Source organism: Carassius gibelio, chromosome A11 (assembly GCF_023724105.1).
Source record: "Carassius gibelio isolate Cgi1373 ecotype wild population from Czech Republic chromosome A11, carGib1.2-hapl.c, whole genome shotgun sequence".
NCBI lineage: Eukaryota > Metazoa > Chordata > Actinopteri > Cypriniformes > Cyprinidae > Carassius > Carassius gibelio.
In genome coordinates, this window is record NC_068381.1 from 7,327,530 (window position 1) to 7,346,231 (window position 18,702).

The window sequence follows — 18,702 nt, forward strand, 5'->3', positions numbered from 1 at the left end:
TGAGACTGTACATGTCACAGATGCGGTTCAGTGATACCAACACAAGCGGTCCAGTGACATAGCCAGCATCCCGTTTTAAACTTCTCATCTTCTTTGAAGAAAAAAAAAAAAGCTTCCATTAACAATAGCTGTGCTCATAAAAGCATGCTTATATGAGAGACGAGAGGCAGCTCATATACTCATCACTGCTCCTTGATGCATTAGTATTTTCTGCATTCAGACCTCTGAGAGGGTTGCACATAAATAATCCATCATTTCTTCTGCAGAGATCAGGTTCGTTCATTCATTCACATCGGACTTCCCGATAAATACATAAGGTTTCTTAACACACACACATTAAAGGTAATAAAATAAATATGCTTATTGACCTTTGTTGACAGGAATGAAATACAAAACATCTTTTATTTTGACAAGTTTTTATGTTTTGATAAAATAGCATATAATAGTATATAATTTAATATTATATATAAAATGTATAATTTTATTTATAACATAACGATTAAGGTTAGGATTAGGGTTAGGGTTGGGGTTACAATCTTGATCCAATGTAAAATCTAGATCCTGAAGCCAGACCAGTTGAGAATTTCTAATATAAACAGTTTCTTCCCCACACACCCACGACGCAGAGGCCAAAGCAGCATGACTCGCACAACACCTGGGGGTGGCTTAGGCAAAGCTGATGATAGCCTCAGCTCCCAATTCACTAACAGGTGGTCCAAGACTGGGCTGCACTCACCGTCTGTATCTGCATGGGGTGTTTTTCAGTGGATGTCTTTTCTAAGGGAAGATTAAGTAGTCTTTGACCTGCTGCACACTACTTTTAACACCTTTAGCTTTAGTTAACCCTATTGGTGGGAGCTGTAAGGCTATTGGCTGAAGGCTTGTTGTGCTTAAATAGGTTTAGCTTGGCGTGCCCATTATCTGTTTTGCATTTGAACGACAACCAAGTGTTTTCACCTCAGCTCAACTCGGGATCCAACTTCCAACGCGCTCCCACACACAACCTCTCAGATACTTATCCAGCGATAATTTAATCTCTTGCGTCGAGGCCGGAGAATCCCGACCACAGCTCCATTTAAGTTTCCAGCTTCAGCCTTTTAACAGCGAGCAGATCGGAATGATATCGAGGGCCGATGTCTAGTTGGATGTATTTTGTGGTTTGGCTTGAAATTTTCTAAAGGCCCCCGTTATGTAAAATGGAAAAACTAATAATGGAGGCTCCAGCAACATGGAGGATTGCTTGGTGCACTTCTTACCAACATGGGCTGTAAAAGTTTGATGTAAAAAGTTGAGCGCTTGCAGGGTTTAGGTTACAGTTTATCTCTCAATCTCGTTTTCTTGTCATACCTCGTTGTCTTTAATGAGGAGATGCGTTTGAGATGAAGTGGGTTGATATAGCTAGCTGCTAAGAAGCTTGGGCAGATTTGAGTGTATTGATTTTCCTGTTCCAACTCTGCTGTCTCCACCCTGCGCTACTTAACTTTTACACTCTTCTATGCTGTGTTTATCTTTCGTGCCCTCGCCATATATTTTTCAGTGCTCTGCAATTTTTGCTCTAGGGTTGTTAGATTTCCTAGGAATGCATTATGTAAGACGTTACATTCAAGGATTTCATTTTAAGATAATTTTGAATATCAAAAGCGTAAATGTAAATCTTTCTGTGTGTGAATGTTAAGCACAGCTATCTTGACTCATTATTAGATGTATTATTAGATGTTTTTGAAGTGCTCTAAAAACGATGAGGTGTCCTCGGGAAGAACTGGACCACCATTGAAGGAGAATCAGGAGGAATGTCTTTTGTGTGAGGCTCTAGGCTTTTAAGAGCAACCGTGGACGATTAACTAATCAATTACACGCCAATGCATTTCATAGTGGAGAGACATGTGCTCTAGCTCTGTTTCCTCAGCATGGAGCTGTGCCGATTCGAAACACCCTGCACCCTGACCGAGGTCTGACGGCATTCTCCAGCCGTGAACCCAACGGGTGACTTATCCAATGAGAGTGAGCAGATTGCACATGTGTTTGTTTGTCTTCATGTTCAATGAAGCAGAAGTGTGATTGACATTTCCAAAGCAGTACCTCAAAGCTGCCAGCAGAAACTTCTAACACCCTTCCACTCAAGAAACACATTGAAAATTTGGCATCATATATCCAGAACTGCTCTTAATTAGTGCGCGTCCATTTATGTATGGTTCTGTTTCTAATGTACTTAAAGGGGGGGTGAAATGCTATTTCATGCATCCTGAGTTTTTTACACTGTTAAAGAGTTGGATTCCCATGCTAAACATGGACAAAGTTTCAAAAATTAAGTTGTACGTTTGAAGGAGTATTTTTGTTCCAAAAAAACCCGGTTTGTCACAAGTTTCGGAAAGTTTTTTTCGAGTATGGCTCTGTGTGACGTTAGATGGAGCGGAATTTCCTTACATGGGTCCTAAGGCACTTCTGCCGGAAGACGCGCGCTCCCGTATAGCACAGCACTGAGAGCACAACAGACTTCATTGATCAGAGCGAGAGCGTCGCGAAAAGTCACAAAAGAAGTGTGTTTTTGGTTGCCAGGGCAAGACAACCCTGCACAGATTACCAAAAGAGGAACAGCATTAAGGGACCAGTGGATGGAGTTTATTTTTACAGAGCATCAACGGAGTTGTGCAAGTGTTTGTGTTTGTTCCCTGCATTTCGAAGATGCTTGTTTTACAAACAAGGCCCACTTTGACGCCGGATTTGCACATCGTTTATTTCTTAAGGATAATGCAGTCCAAACGAAAAAGGGTCACGATCGTGTGTTGGAACCACATGCCGTGAGTAAAACTGCTTCAAATATCTCTGTGTTATTAACTTAGCTATCAGCGCGTAAGCACATCAAGTAAACAACATGCGATGTTGTCATCAAACTGCAGTATCCACATGTACAGCTTAAAAAAAAAAAAAAAAAAAAAAGACGACATAAAGTGGAACTTAGTAATTTTCCAAAACCGCTAAGCAAATATATACAGTTTCAGTACATACCACATAGAGACGCCATTGCAGATGCTGCTCTTGTTCAGTTTCAGCCTCTGGATCTGTGTAACAGCTTCCAAACGCTCTCAACGCAAAGCCTACTGGCGCTCGTGATTCTTTAGCTCCGCCCACACGTCACGCCTCTAGGCGCTCGTGTTTTTCCGGGAAAAATCGGTACAGACTATCTTTCTCTTATAAATATAATAAAAATAAAGACTTTTTGGAGTTATGAAGGATGCAGTACTACTCTATAGGTACTCAAGATTAACAGGATATTGAGTGAAAACTCAATATACTATTATATCTTATAGTATCGTGTTTGCATTTTTAGAAACCACTTAGGTTTTTTCCAAACTACAGGCTTCAGATAAGGATTAACTGTCACACTGTTTTGTGCTAACTGTCTCATCCGGGCTTCTCTTTCATGTAACACCTTTTTGAAATTCTAATTAGTCCCACACACTTCATCCAAACGAAATCAAATTATGTGGGAGATTTCTGCATGGGTAAAACATGCAGTGCAACGTGGGAAGTGAGGTTGTTAAACTGTCAGTGAAATCGAGGGGCATATTTTGGCCGAACCGCAGGGCTCATTACTTGAAAGGGAATAATACAGGAACAAGAGGTGCAGAGAATAAACCTGATTCTTTATCTCCATTTATTTCTCTCTTTCCCTTAGTTTTAGTGTGTGTATGTGTGTGTGTGTGTGTATGTACATACTTATATTATATGTAGGATATTGTATTGTGCATGTATTGTATCTTATTCTTATTAAATAAATAAAAAATCTCTCTCTCTCTCTCTCTCTCTCTCTCTCTCTCTCTCTCTATATATATATATATATATATATATATATATATATATGTGTGTGTGTGTGTGTGTGTCTGTGTGTGAGAGAGAGATTTGGTATGTAGTGGAACAAAGACATTCCTTAACACTTAAACCCATTATTTATTGGATATAATATTATATTTACTTATTTACTTATTTTCTTACTAACTGGAAAAAACACTCAGTTCCTAGAATGACCCCTAAGCCTTTTGCTCTCTCTTTCACAAGTCATGCTCTCTAAAGCCTCATGGTTAAACCATCCACCAAGTTTCGACTTAGAGAGGTTATACCTTGTATCGCACCTCTAATGTGCTTAACTGAAAAGCCAAGACACACTCTTTCTCTCTCTCTCTCTCTCTCTCTCTCTCTCTCTCTCGTTCTAACTCTGTCCTTCTATCCTTGACCGTCTGCCTCAGGTCTCAATGCGGTGTCGTAGAGGGTCTCAGCATGAAAAATTACACAGTAAAAGCCTTTTTATATGTCATAATAAGCTTAAGAAATGTATTTTCCACTTCACTTGTTTTAAGAACTACGACCAGAGCTGTAAGGGTTAGTTGAATGTCAGAAAGCCTTTTGCTTTTCACATTCAACAAACCTAAGAGGCAAGGTTTGAAATGCAAATTATATATATATATATATATATATATATATATATATATATATATATATATACACATATTTTTTTTTCTCACTGTACTCATACTAGAAAACAACAGACACTATCTTTTCTGTCTTTTCTGTTAACATACTTACTTATGGGATTATGTTCTGCCTTATCCAAAGAGAAAATTGGGTCTTATCTGGTCTGTATGACAGTTGCTACTGACTGCAGCCATGTCGGCCGGACACGGGCGGTTGGGAGATAGAAGCAGAACTGCCCTGAAGCGCTTATAATCCCAGCCGGGATTACTGTAATCTCCCTCTTCATTTTTGAAACTGGGATTTGTAAAAAGAAATGGTGACTAGATGTGGTTATTTTCACTGAGATACACTGTAGCTTAAGTAGGCATAAGAGCTTCTTTTGTGGCTCAGATCACTTGATCTGTAGTTGTGATGAGCACTGGAACTGAAAATCCCAATAATTGCTCTCAGAAAGGATATCATGTATTCAACACACTGTAAATTTGTGATGGGATCTGTGTTTAGATTTAAGCCTAATTTGGCCAGTGTTCTTTTTCAAGCATTAAAATAGCAATTAGTTAATAATTTTTGGAGAGGCTAGGATCACAAAAGTGTGTAAAGGGAGACACAATATAATTATTATTAGCTTTAGTTATGAATATAGTAACATGACATACATCATATAGTTCTAACTAAATTGCAGGTGGTCATTAAAACAAAAATTGTAAAAGTGACAAATTGACAAATCTGTCAGTATTTTCTTCTTTCCTTTGTGAAACACAATACAGTAGATGATATTTTGAATCATGAGTCCATTTTTGTGTTGCTTAGACCCCAATGATGTTCATTGTATGGAAAATAAATAAATAAATAGCTGAAACAGTCTCCAAAATATCCTCTTATGTGTTTCACAAAAGAATGAAAAACGACATGAGGGTAAGTAAATGAAGAGCAATTTTTTGTAGTCAAAGCGAAATATAAAGAGGTTTGTAAAGTGACAATGGTTGTTATGCTCCTGTCTGGGATCATTTTAGGACAATGATATCACTCAGAAGTAGCATCCATCTTACATAGACATTTGGGACGTACACAGATTAGACTTCAGCATTAATGGTGATTTATCTAGTGTGTCCGTGCACATCAGCACTGCTTAAACTCTCAAACAACAGAAAGCAGTGTGCCGTGGCTATAATATTTAAAAGGTTCCTGTCAAATCCAGGCTTAGATAAAAACGGATGACCTGCGGTGTCTGTTGGGCTCCCCGTAATTAATCAAGATGAATATAACTCTGACCACAAATGTCTAGAGTCATGTGGCGTTAATTTCAAAGGAAGCAATTAATTTTTCAAAACTTTTAACTGGGGGTCTGGGGCTGGGAGCAGGAAATGAGCGGCGATGGCATTTGGTTCGTTAAGGCCAGACGATTGATAGGCTCAGTAACCACAGGAAAACACATGACCGGCTAATTGAATTTGATTACTTGGTAATGCACTAGAGAAATGACCCAATCAATGCTCGTGCCATTCTTTGTCTCTCCCCCTGTAATGAATACATCACTTGAGAGTCCGATTATTCTCTTATTCATTTGATTCGGCTCAGCACGCACAGGGATAACTTGTCCTGGTCTTGTTTGCCATGTAGTTGTAAACATCGATCGCTATTTGTTTATGAAGCTTTATTGTGTACATTTCGCAAATGCTATTCCACCCAGGGGCCTAGTGTTCAAACAGCCAGACAAACAGACGTTTGCCCTTGAAACCTTTGATTTTCGGTAGCCTGTCATGTCAGATGGCTGTTTTACACTCAATTAAGGAGCTATTGGACCCGAGTCTGTTTGCAGTCAGAGTTTGGTTTGTTTAGTTGCTGGGAAAGTTTTCTTCTGGGGTACAGTTAATGTGGACTCCGGTACAGTATGCAGTTTTGCATGAATATATCTAAATCATGGAAGTGAGCCATTTTTGAGGTTCATTTGCATCTTTGCATGCTTTACAGTAGCTCACATTTACCAAAGATTAATGCATTTTTCATAGTTGCTTCTCTCCAAATAAATGTTTTGGTGGTAAAAAATATTTGGAGAATAAACCCATATATATATTCCTCCTCATTACGATAGGCCTTATACAAGAATAAAGTCACACAATTATAGATTATATATATATTTTTTTAAAGAATGAACTAAAATACTGAAAATAAGTTAGAGGTATTTTATATGTAATTTTATTTTAGTGTAATGCATTTCTCATTGCTGTTTGTTTCAGATTAAAGGTTTCGCTGGTAAATCCAATGCAACAAAATATCAATAAATCAGTGAAGCTGACATCTGTTATGGTGGTAAACTATGTCAGTAATTTAGTGAGATTTTTTAAAAGAATTTAGCAATTTAGTCTAAATGAATAAATATATAAATATAATATCCTTATAATAATAGACATCATACTAAAATAAAGACATACCATTATATAGTCATATAATAAATATAAATAATAAACTCAATTAACAAGAAAATAGGTGTTTGTGTGTATATGAAAAAAACTATATAGCCACCATCCCAAAGAGTGAATTTTTTTTTTTTTTTTTAGAAAACGATTTTTGTGTCCACTTGGCAGACTTGCAAGGTGAAACTGTACAGTTTTTCTACGTAATGCACATTCTCTTCTCCGAGTCGTGTTTGTGTTGTCAGACAGCAGAGGGCAGATATCTGGCACACCAGAATACCCAGATGCATTTCACAAGCTGGAGAGCTCCAGTGACGTCCGAAAGGCAGATGGGCATTTATGCTGCGTAAGCATCTGTCCTTTCCCCCATGGCATCTCCCCCCCATCTCAGTACCTTTAACTTACTGTGCCTCTCTATTTCTCTCTGTGTTTGTCCTGTAAACACGCTTATGCACACACACACACACACTCACACACACAGATTTGCTTGTCTTTTGATCATCTGTCTCTATTGAAAGGAGAACTCTGGCTGGTCACTGTGAAAACACTCCAGAGAGGGTACTGAGGATTCACTGAAATAGATGAGCCATTTTCCGCCTATCTCTTGAGAGAGCCTGTTTTTCTCCCACACACTCCCTCACACATACAGATTTCCTCTCGGTTTGTACTTTCTCTTCGGACTGGGAGCTTAAAGAAACGTTTTACTATTTGCGATGACAACTGTGTGTTTCTAAGAGTTGCAGGAGCTTGTTTAGTTTTTGTTTGGTGAATATAAAGTTTATGTTCAAAAGTTAGCTTTATCTTACAAAACTTATTTGGGTAGGTTTGGGGGTCATACATTTTGATTCATATACATTTTTATTAGTATTTATAAATTATATAAAGTAACAAATATATCAATAAAATTTAGGGAAAAAATATACATTTTATACATAATATAATATGTATATATTATATTATATTTTAATGATGATTTTTTTTTTATAATATTATTAATTTTAGACATTTTCTTAATTTTAAGAAAGAAGTTTGATTATTATTATTTTATTTTTTTATTTTTTTTACTTTAAGGTGTGTGTTACAGATGTTAATTATTATTAGTATTATAAGTTTTATTATTTCTAATGGCATATTATGTAGTAAAACAACATGAAAAGTAGAAGAAAATAAAAACTGGAGCTGTAGGTTTGCCTGTGTAGAAGTCCTTTTTTTTTTTTTTTTTTTTTTTTTTTTTTTACTATTATCCAATATCAAGAGTTAGCAGTTAGTCTTTGTCTCTATTAATAAAGAGGTACTGCAGTACTGCAGATGATGGTCCAGAGCCCTCAATTAAAAGTTAAACATTTAAATTAAAACAGGCGTAAGTTTACTAACAGCAATAAGTAGTGCAGGTCATTAGCTGTCTGCTAGCATGTAACAGCTGGACTGGATATGAAAACAGCAGACATGCAGTGCAGCGTTATTTATAAAATCCAGCTGATGGCTACCTGATGCCGTACACCTCTGTGTCTCATTAAAGGAGTCATATGATGGGATTTTAAGTTTTACTTTATCTTTGGAGTGTTACAAGCTGTTTGTAAATATGTACGATCTTTAAAATCCACCACTCCCACCTAAAATGCCTCGTTTAAACAAGCCCCCACATGTCTATGCCACGACGTGGAAAGTTTTGTATAACACCCCCCAAATGTTAACGCAAAGAAAGAAAGAAGGCATAACTTTATTGTTGCTGTTACCGGCCAATCACGTCACACTGGATAGCTGCCCAATCAGAGCACACCTCGCGTTTCAGAACGATGAGCTTTGTAAAAATCAACATGTTTTAGAAAGGCGGGCATGAAGGCGAAACAATAATAAATATAGTATGCGGAAAATAATGTGGTTTTTGAACCTTAAACCACATAAACACATTGCATTACACTAAATACACATTTTTAGCAATCATATGACCCCTTTAAATCCAGGACCAAGAGTTGTAAAAATTACTGTGTGCTATTTGGCAGGAGACTGTGTGATCTATATTGCTGTAATGTACTTTTTATTAGCTTTTAGTTGTTGATTCAAAGCCTTTATTTATAGTGGCTTATAACAAAACTGTTGGAACGAACAGGAGACTTTGGCTGCCAGCCTGCAAGATTGTGTTGTGTTTTTCCTGATTGTGGATTTTTGCAGGTTGGATGCTTCTGATGAAGGTTTTGCTAAAGACACAGGGCCAAGAAAAGATAAATAAGAAGGCTGCAAGGAGTCGTGCATGACCCATTGCCGCCACGGCCAGCGGACACAGCTTGCGTAATCTCAGAAAAGCCTCATGAAACTTGATTTAGACCAGCACTATCCTCCTTGCTCTATCGCTCAAACGTTCTCTCCAGGGGGAGTTTGCATACAGGCAGGATGTTGTAAAACATTTCCTGAAAAGTACTCTTATCAGCCTTTTAAAACGTAGATGTGTGGACGTTGTATTCCTGCGATTCCTGTCGCTGCACTCTGACGCTACTATCATAGTAAACTGTCTTCCTCCATTCTGGCAACCCTGCAAGTATGTTATTAACAGACAGTGCCTTTTAGACCTTGAAATGCCATGACTGCGTGCATCAGTGCTGTGCAAAAGGTTGATTTGTCCCCTGACCTTTTTGCTAAAGAAAACGTGCTGCACTTTTTTCTCAGAAATTAAAGTTACATAAGTCAAAAGAAAGCCGAGTTCGCCTTGAATTTTCAAAAGACTCGTGGCAATTACAACGTTAGCTGTAAAGCTTTCCAATCGCTGATTTAGCTTTTGATTCGACTTCTGCATCTGTGCTTTTTATCAACTGCTGGGGTTGAAAGACACGCTCCACACTGCAATAGAGGTCACGAAAGGTCACGTAAAGGTCACGAGGGTAAGGAGAGGCCAACGTGACCTTTCACACAATCCCACAATCCCCTCCTGCTGTGGATTGGCCATCTCGTTTCATCATTTCAACAGTCGGTGACATCACGTACCATTCACATATCTTCTTTTGAAGTCCAACAGTGCATTGAAGAAAAATATTATATCACTTTCTAGCAAATCTCCAGATATTGTTTAATGGTGTAAGGTTTCCGAAGCAAATAAGATAATAGAAAAGATAAACATTGCTCTTATACTTTGATTACATAGCAGTTTGCTTTTTTATCTAAGAGACCCAGATCTGTTTTCTTGGACCTTTTCCTGGTCACATCCTTCAAATGTCTTTTGAAACAACAAGTTGATAATAATTTTATATACCGAGTACATGTGGTAATGTCAGGCATAAAAGCGTATGTTAGTAATAAACTACGTTTCTGCACTGCATTACTGTACCATCAAGATGTCTGAGAGGTTTTATGATGGTGCAGAGAGAGAGAGAGAGAGAGAGGATGGGAGGGAGAGGAGAAATGAACCAGTGCATTAGTCTCCCTAAGTCTTGCGTTTAGCCGTGTCAATATTGTCTGGACCACAGCTAAGTCCAGATTCTGTTCTGTTCCACTTTGTATTGACTCTGTGTCGGTGCACAAACACTTTGTGGCAACATTGATGTAACATTGAGTTGAGTAACTGAAACCCATTGGAGAGAGATCTGTGAGGGTCGTCGGCCATTGATGAGACTGAGAGAGAGAGACAGGAGTGGACGTAACTCTGAAAAAAAAAATGACAGTTTACTACAAGTTTACTCAAAAAATCACTTCTTATTACTCACCTTTATCTTTGATTGGTGAAACTGATTGGTAGACATTGGGACGTCTTTTTTTTTTCTCCATATAATGATGACAGATATGCAAAGTCTTCAGAGATGAAGTATAATATGCTTACCTTGCAAAAAAGTAAAAAATCTCAAAATAATGAAAAAAATCTAATATAATATGATTTAAATAGAATTATTAATATTTATTAAATTTACTAAATAATTTATTAATTATTTATTTCCTTATTTTTCCATAGAAATATTATATAACAAAGCAAAAAAAAAGTGTATATATATATATATATATATATATATATATATATATATGTATATTTTCAATATAAATAATATGAATCTGCAATATAAGGTATAAAATCTAATGCAATAAAGTAAACTAAGTGAGACATTAATAAGCATTAAGACTAAACTGTAGTGCAGACAGTAAACCGTAGATATGAAGATCACACTGCATCGCAGTGATCCTGTTTATTTATTTTACAGTTAGTGTCAGTCTGAAGTAAATACAATTAGCTTCTGTTACGAACAACAGTAAATGGGATGTTCCCTGATGGATAAAGAGGGTTGTGCTTGTGTGGGTGAGTGTGCAAAGCTTTTAACAACTCATCCTCTCGTTTTCTTATACCAACAATCTCCATCCACTTCATTCCATTTTCTGACTTGCTTCTCCATGCTTATTTGTATCTAACAGGTCATTAAGTTCACAAATGTGCAATTGAGTGTTTTGGAGGTTTAATTAGCATGTTTCCTTGGCTAATTAAAATGCACAAATCTAAGGATTAAAGCCCCTCTCCATTTCTCCCTCTTTCCCACACCCTTTTTATGAATAATTAATCAGTCTCTTTCACCAGGAGATTCTGTTGCACACCAGGACACATTTCAGTGTTGCGCAAGATGTAAACTCTTTTCCCTTTTCCTTCACAGACAGACAATTTTCCTGCTGAGCCCAATTACATGGGTAACAGGCAGCAGTTTGTTCAAAGGTAAGGCCTATTTAGCAGTTTTCTCAGCGTTATTTGTCTTAAACTCCTCTGTACTCAAATGTTCTTCAGATAAGAACTATAAAGCCATGCATCCATGCCTGGGTTAATCCGTTTGATCGTTTTCGGCTTGTTTTTCTGACTTGTAGCAGCTCGACGTTCAAAGATCCGGAGCGAGCCAGTCTCAGAGACAGCGGGCACGGGGACAGCGACCAAGCGGACAGCGATCAGGACACTAATAAAGGCTCCTGCTGTGACATGTCTGCTAAGGAAGCGCTCAAGATGAAGGCCACTGGGCTCAAGCCTCAACCACTTGAGCAGGGTGAGTCCTTCAACATCAGGAAATTCATTAGGAGCCAAAGACTGAGTTGTTTATAGTCTGTCTCTCTTTTTGTGTGCTTTTTCACAGTCTTTCTTTTTGCTATTTGCTCATCGTTGTTGGACATTCCTTTTGTTCCTTGTGTTGTTTTACTCTCGTTTTTTACTCACATTACTCCACGTGGCACGTTCCACAAATGCAGTACATTTTGGTGTTGGATGGTGTTAGGGCTGCTCCGATCACGATCGGCCGATCGTTAATGCGCATCTCGTCAGTAAAGCCGGTTCGCTAATCAGCGGTAAATTCCATCAGTTGCGTGATTTCACATAGAGAAGCTGTTACTACACAGAGCCATTGTTAACTGAGAAGCTGCGCAAATCCATGTTCATGTTCAGCGTTTATTTGCGTATCTTCTTGGTTAACAACGGCTCTGTGTATGTGAAATCACGCACCTGATGGAATTTACCGCTGATTAGGGAACCGGCTTTACTGACGAGATGCGCATTAATGATCGGCCGATCGTGATCGGAGCAGTCCTACATGGTTTTATACTACTAGATGCAAAATTTTGGCATGTTCCACCTTGGAGGCTTCCTTGACATAATCATATGTAGCATGGAACATACTGTAATTTCATCGATCGGTTGCATTGATATTCCATTCACTGTAGTCATAACAATTTCAAAATCTCTTTCATTTTCGAAACAGCTAATCTCTTTCTCTTATTCTTTTGCTCTCTTTTGCTTTCCAAACTATCTTCCATCATTAAGACCCCTTATTCTCCTTGTTCTCTTTCGTCCATCTTTCATTTTCTCCCTCTCCCTTTTGCTCTCTTTCTCTCTCTCTTGTATTCTAGCCACGTTCTCGGTTTATCAAAGCAGGCAGGCCCATTATGATTTTATAAGCCAAACCACTCTAGACGTTCCATTTAGTGAGTGCTGGTTAGGCGCTGGGAGGCGCTTTCTTTAAAATTTTGATAATGAAACATGGAAAATGACTTATCATCCAGCAGGCCATGTCATATTCACCACCTGATTAAATATGAACAATTATTCTGGGTCTCTCTTGGTAGGAGAATTAGTTGTGACATGGGTAGAACAATAACTTCTGATAAGAAAGCAGTCCCATGCTCCCTTTTCACTGCACTCATTCAGGAAGGAAGCATGTAAGGATGGTTTTATTCATCTAGACCCAGGTCTGTTGGGTCATGTTGAAGACTATTACACTGGTGCCGTATCCCTCAAATGGCAATCCGAGAAAAAAAAGAGAATAAATGGGCCACAGAAAACAATACATCAAATATAATGGCACAATTAATCAATAGAACAGAGGGGAATCTGCCGCTATCTGAGCCGAGGCAGATGACGAGTGCGCCAAGTCTGTCTGCCTTGATTTGGCTTGTGTGTGTGTATGTGTGTGCGTGTTTTCATTGGGATTCAGGGATAGACTGAATGCACTGGCAAGAGAAATTGGCCAATTAAAGGGACCCATATGTTTGATATTTTGAGAATGTAGCCATTTAATGGTGCATGGGAACAGTTAGAGAATGGCTGAAATTAGCTAGTTTAACGGTGTGGCTCACTTACACACACAAAGACAAGAGCTACAGTTGCACTAGTTGCATGTCCAACGAGCTTTATAATCTAAACCACAAACAATGAAAAAACCTGACAGCGAACAGTGTTTTTTGCATGTGTTTTTTCTTATATTTAATATTTAAATCAATGTTCTTTTTTCAAGACTGGGAATGGCTGTCTGTTTTGCCAGTATCCCTCCAGAGGGCTGGGTGTATCTTCTCTTAGGCAGGTGCTCTCTATGCTCTCTCTCACACAGAGATGACGCATGACAGTCCAGAGAAAGCCCAGGCTAGCCTAAAGATCCCCTGTGTCCTCTTGTAAGCATTATCACCTCCAACATTAGACCGTCTCCACTAGAGCCAGCTTCTAAATCTGTGTTAAAAGCTTTTGAAATTGATATTTTACAGTTGCTGGAAGGCTATAACAACACTGAGTGAATGTTATGTTTCACTGCATATGCAGCTTGCTATAGTGGTGTCTTTAACTGTGGAGTTTTATAGCTGTTTATGGTCAGTGGATGTGTGTGTGTGTGTGTGTGTGTGGAGCTGGTTGAGTTTAATGCATTATTTAGGAAGATTATTTTTATTTTCAAAACTTTGGTTTGACTTGTATTACACTAGATACTTTTTGTGTAAATAATCATTTTAAAGTTATTAAAGTGCACATTATTAAAATTATTCACTTTTAAACTTAAAAAAAAAATCGATATTCTGGATGTAAATGGACTTACCAAGTATTTACCTCACTCTTTAATGAGAAAGCTGAGCTTGTTTGTCTTTCATAGGTTTGACAGTTTTCAGTGTAATTGTATTTTAAATTGTGAAGAATAGATGATTAAAATAATCATCTCAAACCCACCCCACAGCTCATTTAAGCAATCAACTCTGTCACACTCACCTGTCAAGAAAGTTTAGACTTTAAGTATTTTGTTCACATATCAGAAAAATCATGGATGCATCCAATTGCAGCAAACATTAATAAGCATTGCTATACTAACATTAAGTCTAGGGTTGGGTTTTAATATTTGTTACAGTGTTGTGTAGGCAGTCAGCACTATGATTAATGACCAATGAAATCTTCAGAAGTGCACTGATTTGGGAAACAAATCGCACATTGATCTGCCTCTGAACAACTTTCCTTTTCGGATTTTGTTCCCAAGAGAGGAAAGTCCTGTAAATAATATTAAACAATAGCCAGACATTGAGGTTGCCTTCATTCTGGTCTAGACATTTCCAGTTAATTCCTAATTGATAAGTCATGTGTTGTTGTTGTTGTTTTTTCATTAAATAGCCTGTTTTGTTCCAAAATATGTCACATTACAGAACTAAATGCTATTTCATGTTGACTTTAAGTGAGTCCCTCGGGTATGCGTACCCCTGGTATTGAATCCACTCCCTAAATGTATTTTTAGATACATGTGTATGCCTATTATTACTGATTGCAAATTGTGTATTCATAAGGGCAAAATTAAATGCAGATATGAGAATGAAAAGAGAAACAGAAAAAAAAAAAAACAGTTGATCACAATCGCTGGACAGAGTCTTATCATGCACTTTCTCATTATGTCTATCACATATTCCCCATTTGGTGTCAGGTTTTGGACTTTTATGATGTAGTTTTGGTCTTCAGCTTCCTGAATGACAATCCCATATATACATGTGTATTTCACTTCTTTCTGGACATGCACCTTGGCTAGTTTTCAAGGTTGGGAATTTTCTATGCCCATATAAGTGTGTGTGTGTGTGTGTGTGTTTCCTGGGGCTGTGTATTGAGTTGTAATTCAGTCAGAGACCAGACCTTGTTCACACAGACATAAACAACAGAGGGTAGTAGAAGACAATTCTCATCTTCCTCTCTCTCACTATCTACTCTAATTATGCTCACCCTCTAGCGCAAACACACTTATAGGAATCACAACTGGAAACATATCCGCATTGTGAATAGAACCGCAGTCCCTCATAGATCTATTGTCATGTTTTCATCCCTGTAGAGAAGAGTTTGTTTTATCTGCCATGTTCCTCTCACCTTTTTTTATTCTCTCTGCTTTTAATTGGATCAGAACCAAGTTGTTTTTAGAACAAATATGAGCTTTGTTCCAAAAACTTGCAAGTTGTCTACCTAGACATTGTTTTAAAGCTTCATAGGCACTCTCGCAACTATTTTGCTCAATATTTGTGAGTACTATGTATTTATATATTTATATTATTTAATACATAATACTCTTTTATTCCCCACTTCTTCTTTTTGTCGCCAGTGTGTGTGCTAGTTTGAAATTGATTAATTAGGCTCTCTTAATTGGGAGCTGTGTATTAAGTAGGCAGAAAAGTTTTTTTTTTTTTTTTTTTGCATTAATTGTTGATTAATTGATGTAAAGTTTTGCCTGCAGCATTTTTTCAATTGGAATTCATCAGCGGCCATCACACGGTCCAATAGGCATGTATATAAGTTATGAAAACCGGCCCATTATATGCAAGTGCCTAGATGTGTTCCTACGATAATGTGTGCGTGTGCGTGCGTGAAAAGGTCCCATTAGATTGCTGTGTAAGTGTTCTAGATGACCTCCCTTAATTGTGTTTGATTGGAGGACGATAATCAAATTGTCTCACCTCTTTTCCACTGTAATGCTTCAGATTATTCATCTGAAGCAGCAAAATGGGAGAAGATAAAATTATTGTAATAACTGACCCATTGACTACCCACGTTTGTCTGGTTTACTTGGTCTAGTTCAGTGTTATTTTAGTATCACTGATGTAATATTATATTAGGCTAGATATTATTTTGTATGGTATTATTTTGTATCATTGATATACTATTATATATATTTTTTTATTTGTTATTTTTTTATAAATATCTTGATTTAGTTTTTAATTTCATATTTACCATTTTTAAGTTAAGCAATTTCATTTTGTGTGTTTTATTTTTTTTTATTTTTTATTTTTTTATTAGTTTTTGTTTGATTTATATATTTGTATGTAGTGTTTATAAATTAAATTACTGTATAATTTCAGGTTAAACTGAAAGAAAATGACAAATGTTGTTTTGGCTGAAGTAAAGAAGCAGAAGTATATATGTATGTATGTATAGCAATATTTTATTTTAATTCTATAATTTATTTTTATTTTATTTCAAAATTTATTGTTTTTATTCTTGATTTGACATAACAGGATAATCAATAATAAAGAATTTAATTTAAGCATTTTCGTGCAGCTCCAAAGTGATTAGTTGTAAAAATGAGCTCAAATAAGAATGTCAGCAAGCCAAGCAACTGCCATTGAAATGAATAAGAATGCTAAAGCATAGTTTCTCCAGACACAAACCCATGCAGTCATTCATTTCCTTCACTTTTTTGGCAGAGTAATCAAGATCTCTTTTACCCACTTTATCTATTGGAACATAGCGCTGTGATGCTTGGTCACACACGCATTATAGTTTTGAAACTACCTGAGAGCAATGGCTGATTGATTCTCCGTGGCTGCTGCAATGCTTTAAATTGAACAGTCGGGTGGAGGCAGAGCTCTGGGAAACAACAGACGCTACATCAAGACTCCAAAACGTGTCAGAACACCACACTCAGACGAAAGCTCTGATCAGACATATCGATTATGATCCTGATTCTACAAGCCTTGTTTAACTACTCTTCCAGCAACATGATTCATTCATCAATACATGATTCATACAGCAGGGCCTTCGTTAACGAAATCGGTGCTGAAAAACCCATGTGTTTAAAGACTAGATGAAAAACGGCATTCATAATACGTATAACTTGAACTAGTTCATAAATATTTTTAAACGATAAAGACCCTCCATAATTACCAAAATGCATCTGTCCAGTTTTTCCTCAATAACGCCATTACCTCTCACACGTAGCATTGACATTAAACTTGGTGTGTCTAATGTTTTAATTTTAGAGTGAATATGCCCACTGGATATTATGTTCTCCATTGGGATTTGGTTGGATCAGACTCGTTAAGCTATGATATTATTAATTTACATTATTTCCCCCTACCTACGCTGGTTGTGGTTGCATTAGCAGAAACGTCGTTTTCAAAAGCAGAGGACATCATTACATTTTCCTTCAGAACAGCATGCACTGAAGATTCATTCATTAAGATCAAGGACATGTATTCCGTTGTCTCTATGCAAAGAACTGTGCATTACTTTTCTTGCACCATTTTGTACATGGCTCCAACCTTTTTTAATGGAAAGCACTAAAGAGGGATATGCATGCATGCATGCAATGCTATTTAATAACTGATGAGTTGTGTAATAAAGGGGCTTAGATCATATTTCTTCAGGAAAAAACATAAAGCACTGAAAATATATCTAAAATGATTGCTATATTTTTGTGTGCATATCCCACTTTGTGATACTTAAACACATTCACTTCAAAGAAGCAAAATCAGTTAATTAATGACATTCCGACTGAAGCCCTTTTCCCACTTGTTGCCTAGGTTACCTCCTCTTCCTGGCACTCAGGCATTAGCGGAATCCATATTGACAGATTTTACTGTTTTTTTGCTCTTTTTTTCACCCCTCAAAAAAGGTCATTTCCTGTCATATTTTGAGCATATAATGCAGACGTGTTTAGATGACGGTGCGGTGTTTTGAAACGGCTCAACACTTCTACAAAGCTATTCATACACACTCGCTCAGTGGAATGTATGAGCACTCTTGGCTTTCTTGTCAGTTCTTTCCACAATGCTTCATTCACCTCTATTCCTTAAGTTCCACATCTGTTTTATTCTCTCTTTTCTACAAAGAAAAGCGAGTCTGTGTAATACAGATAAAGAAAGACGTGTATGAATGAATGCCGTATGTGACATCAGCCTGTTTTCTAAGACCATAGAGCCTCAGTACACACACACACACACTTTGTGACTCAAATGTCTACTCCGTTAAAGCATAGGCTTGTGGAGGAAATGTGCAATTTCCAAATGTTCTATTAATATTACACTTTCTAATCTTGACTCACTAGGGTTAATCATATTTTCCACGTCATATGCTGATTTTTTTTAACAAAATCAATTAGAAAACAAATGAAATAAAAATTAAAATGCACTCCGAAAGGTAAATATACTGATATGTAAGTTTAGAGATCAAAGTGCATTGATCTTTTCATTTCTTTATATGGATTTCATTCATGCACTCTGTAATCTCCTAAATGCATTTTACTGAGGTTTATATTGCAGATAGTCTGGAAGCAGGGCTTTTTTGAGTTTCGCTGGAATAGTTTCAGTGTCATCA

General features: G+C 37.2%; 1 protein-coding gene across 1 annotated transcript in view; it reads left to right on the forward strand.

The window, feature by feature from the left end:
* The window catches only part of LOC128022194 (protocadherin-17), a 61,545-nt gene that overhangs the window by 14,807 nt on the left and 28,036 nt on the right, over window positions 1-18,702 (forward strand). The window contains exons 3-4 of the mRNA XM_052609502.1: window positions 11,507-11,565; window positions 11,712-11,884. Coding sequence (XP_052465462.1) covers window positions 11,507-11,565; window positions 11,712-11,884 — 232 coding nt within the window. The remainder of the gene's footprint in view (window positions 1-11,506; window positions 11,566-11,711; window positions 11,885-18,702) is intronic.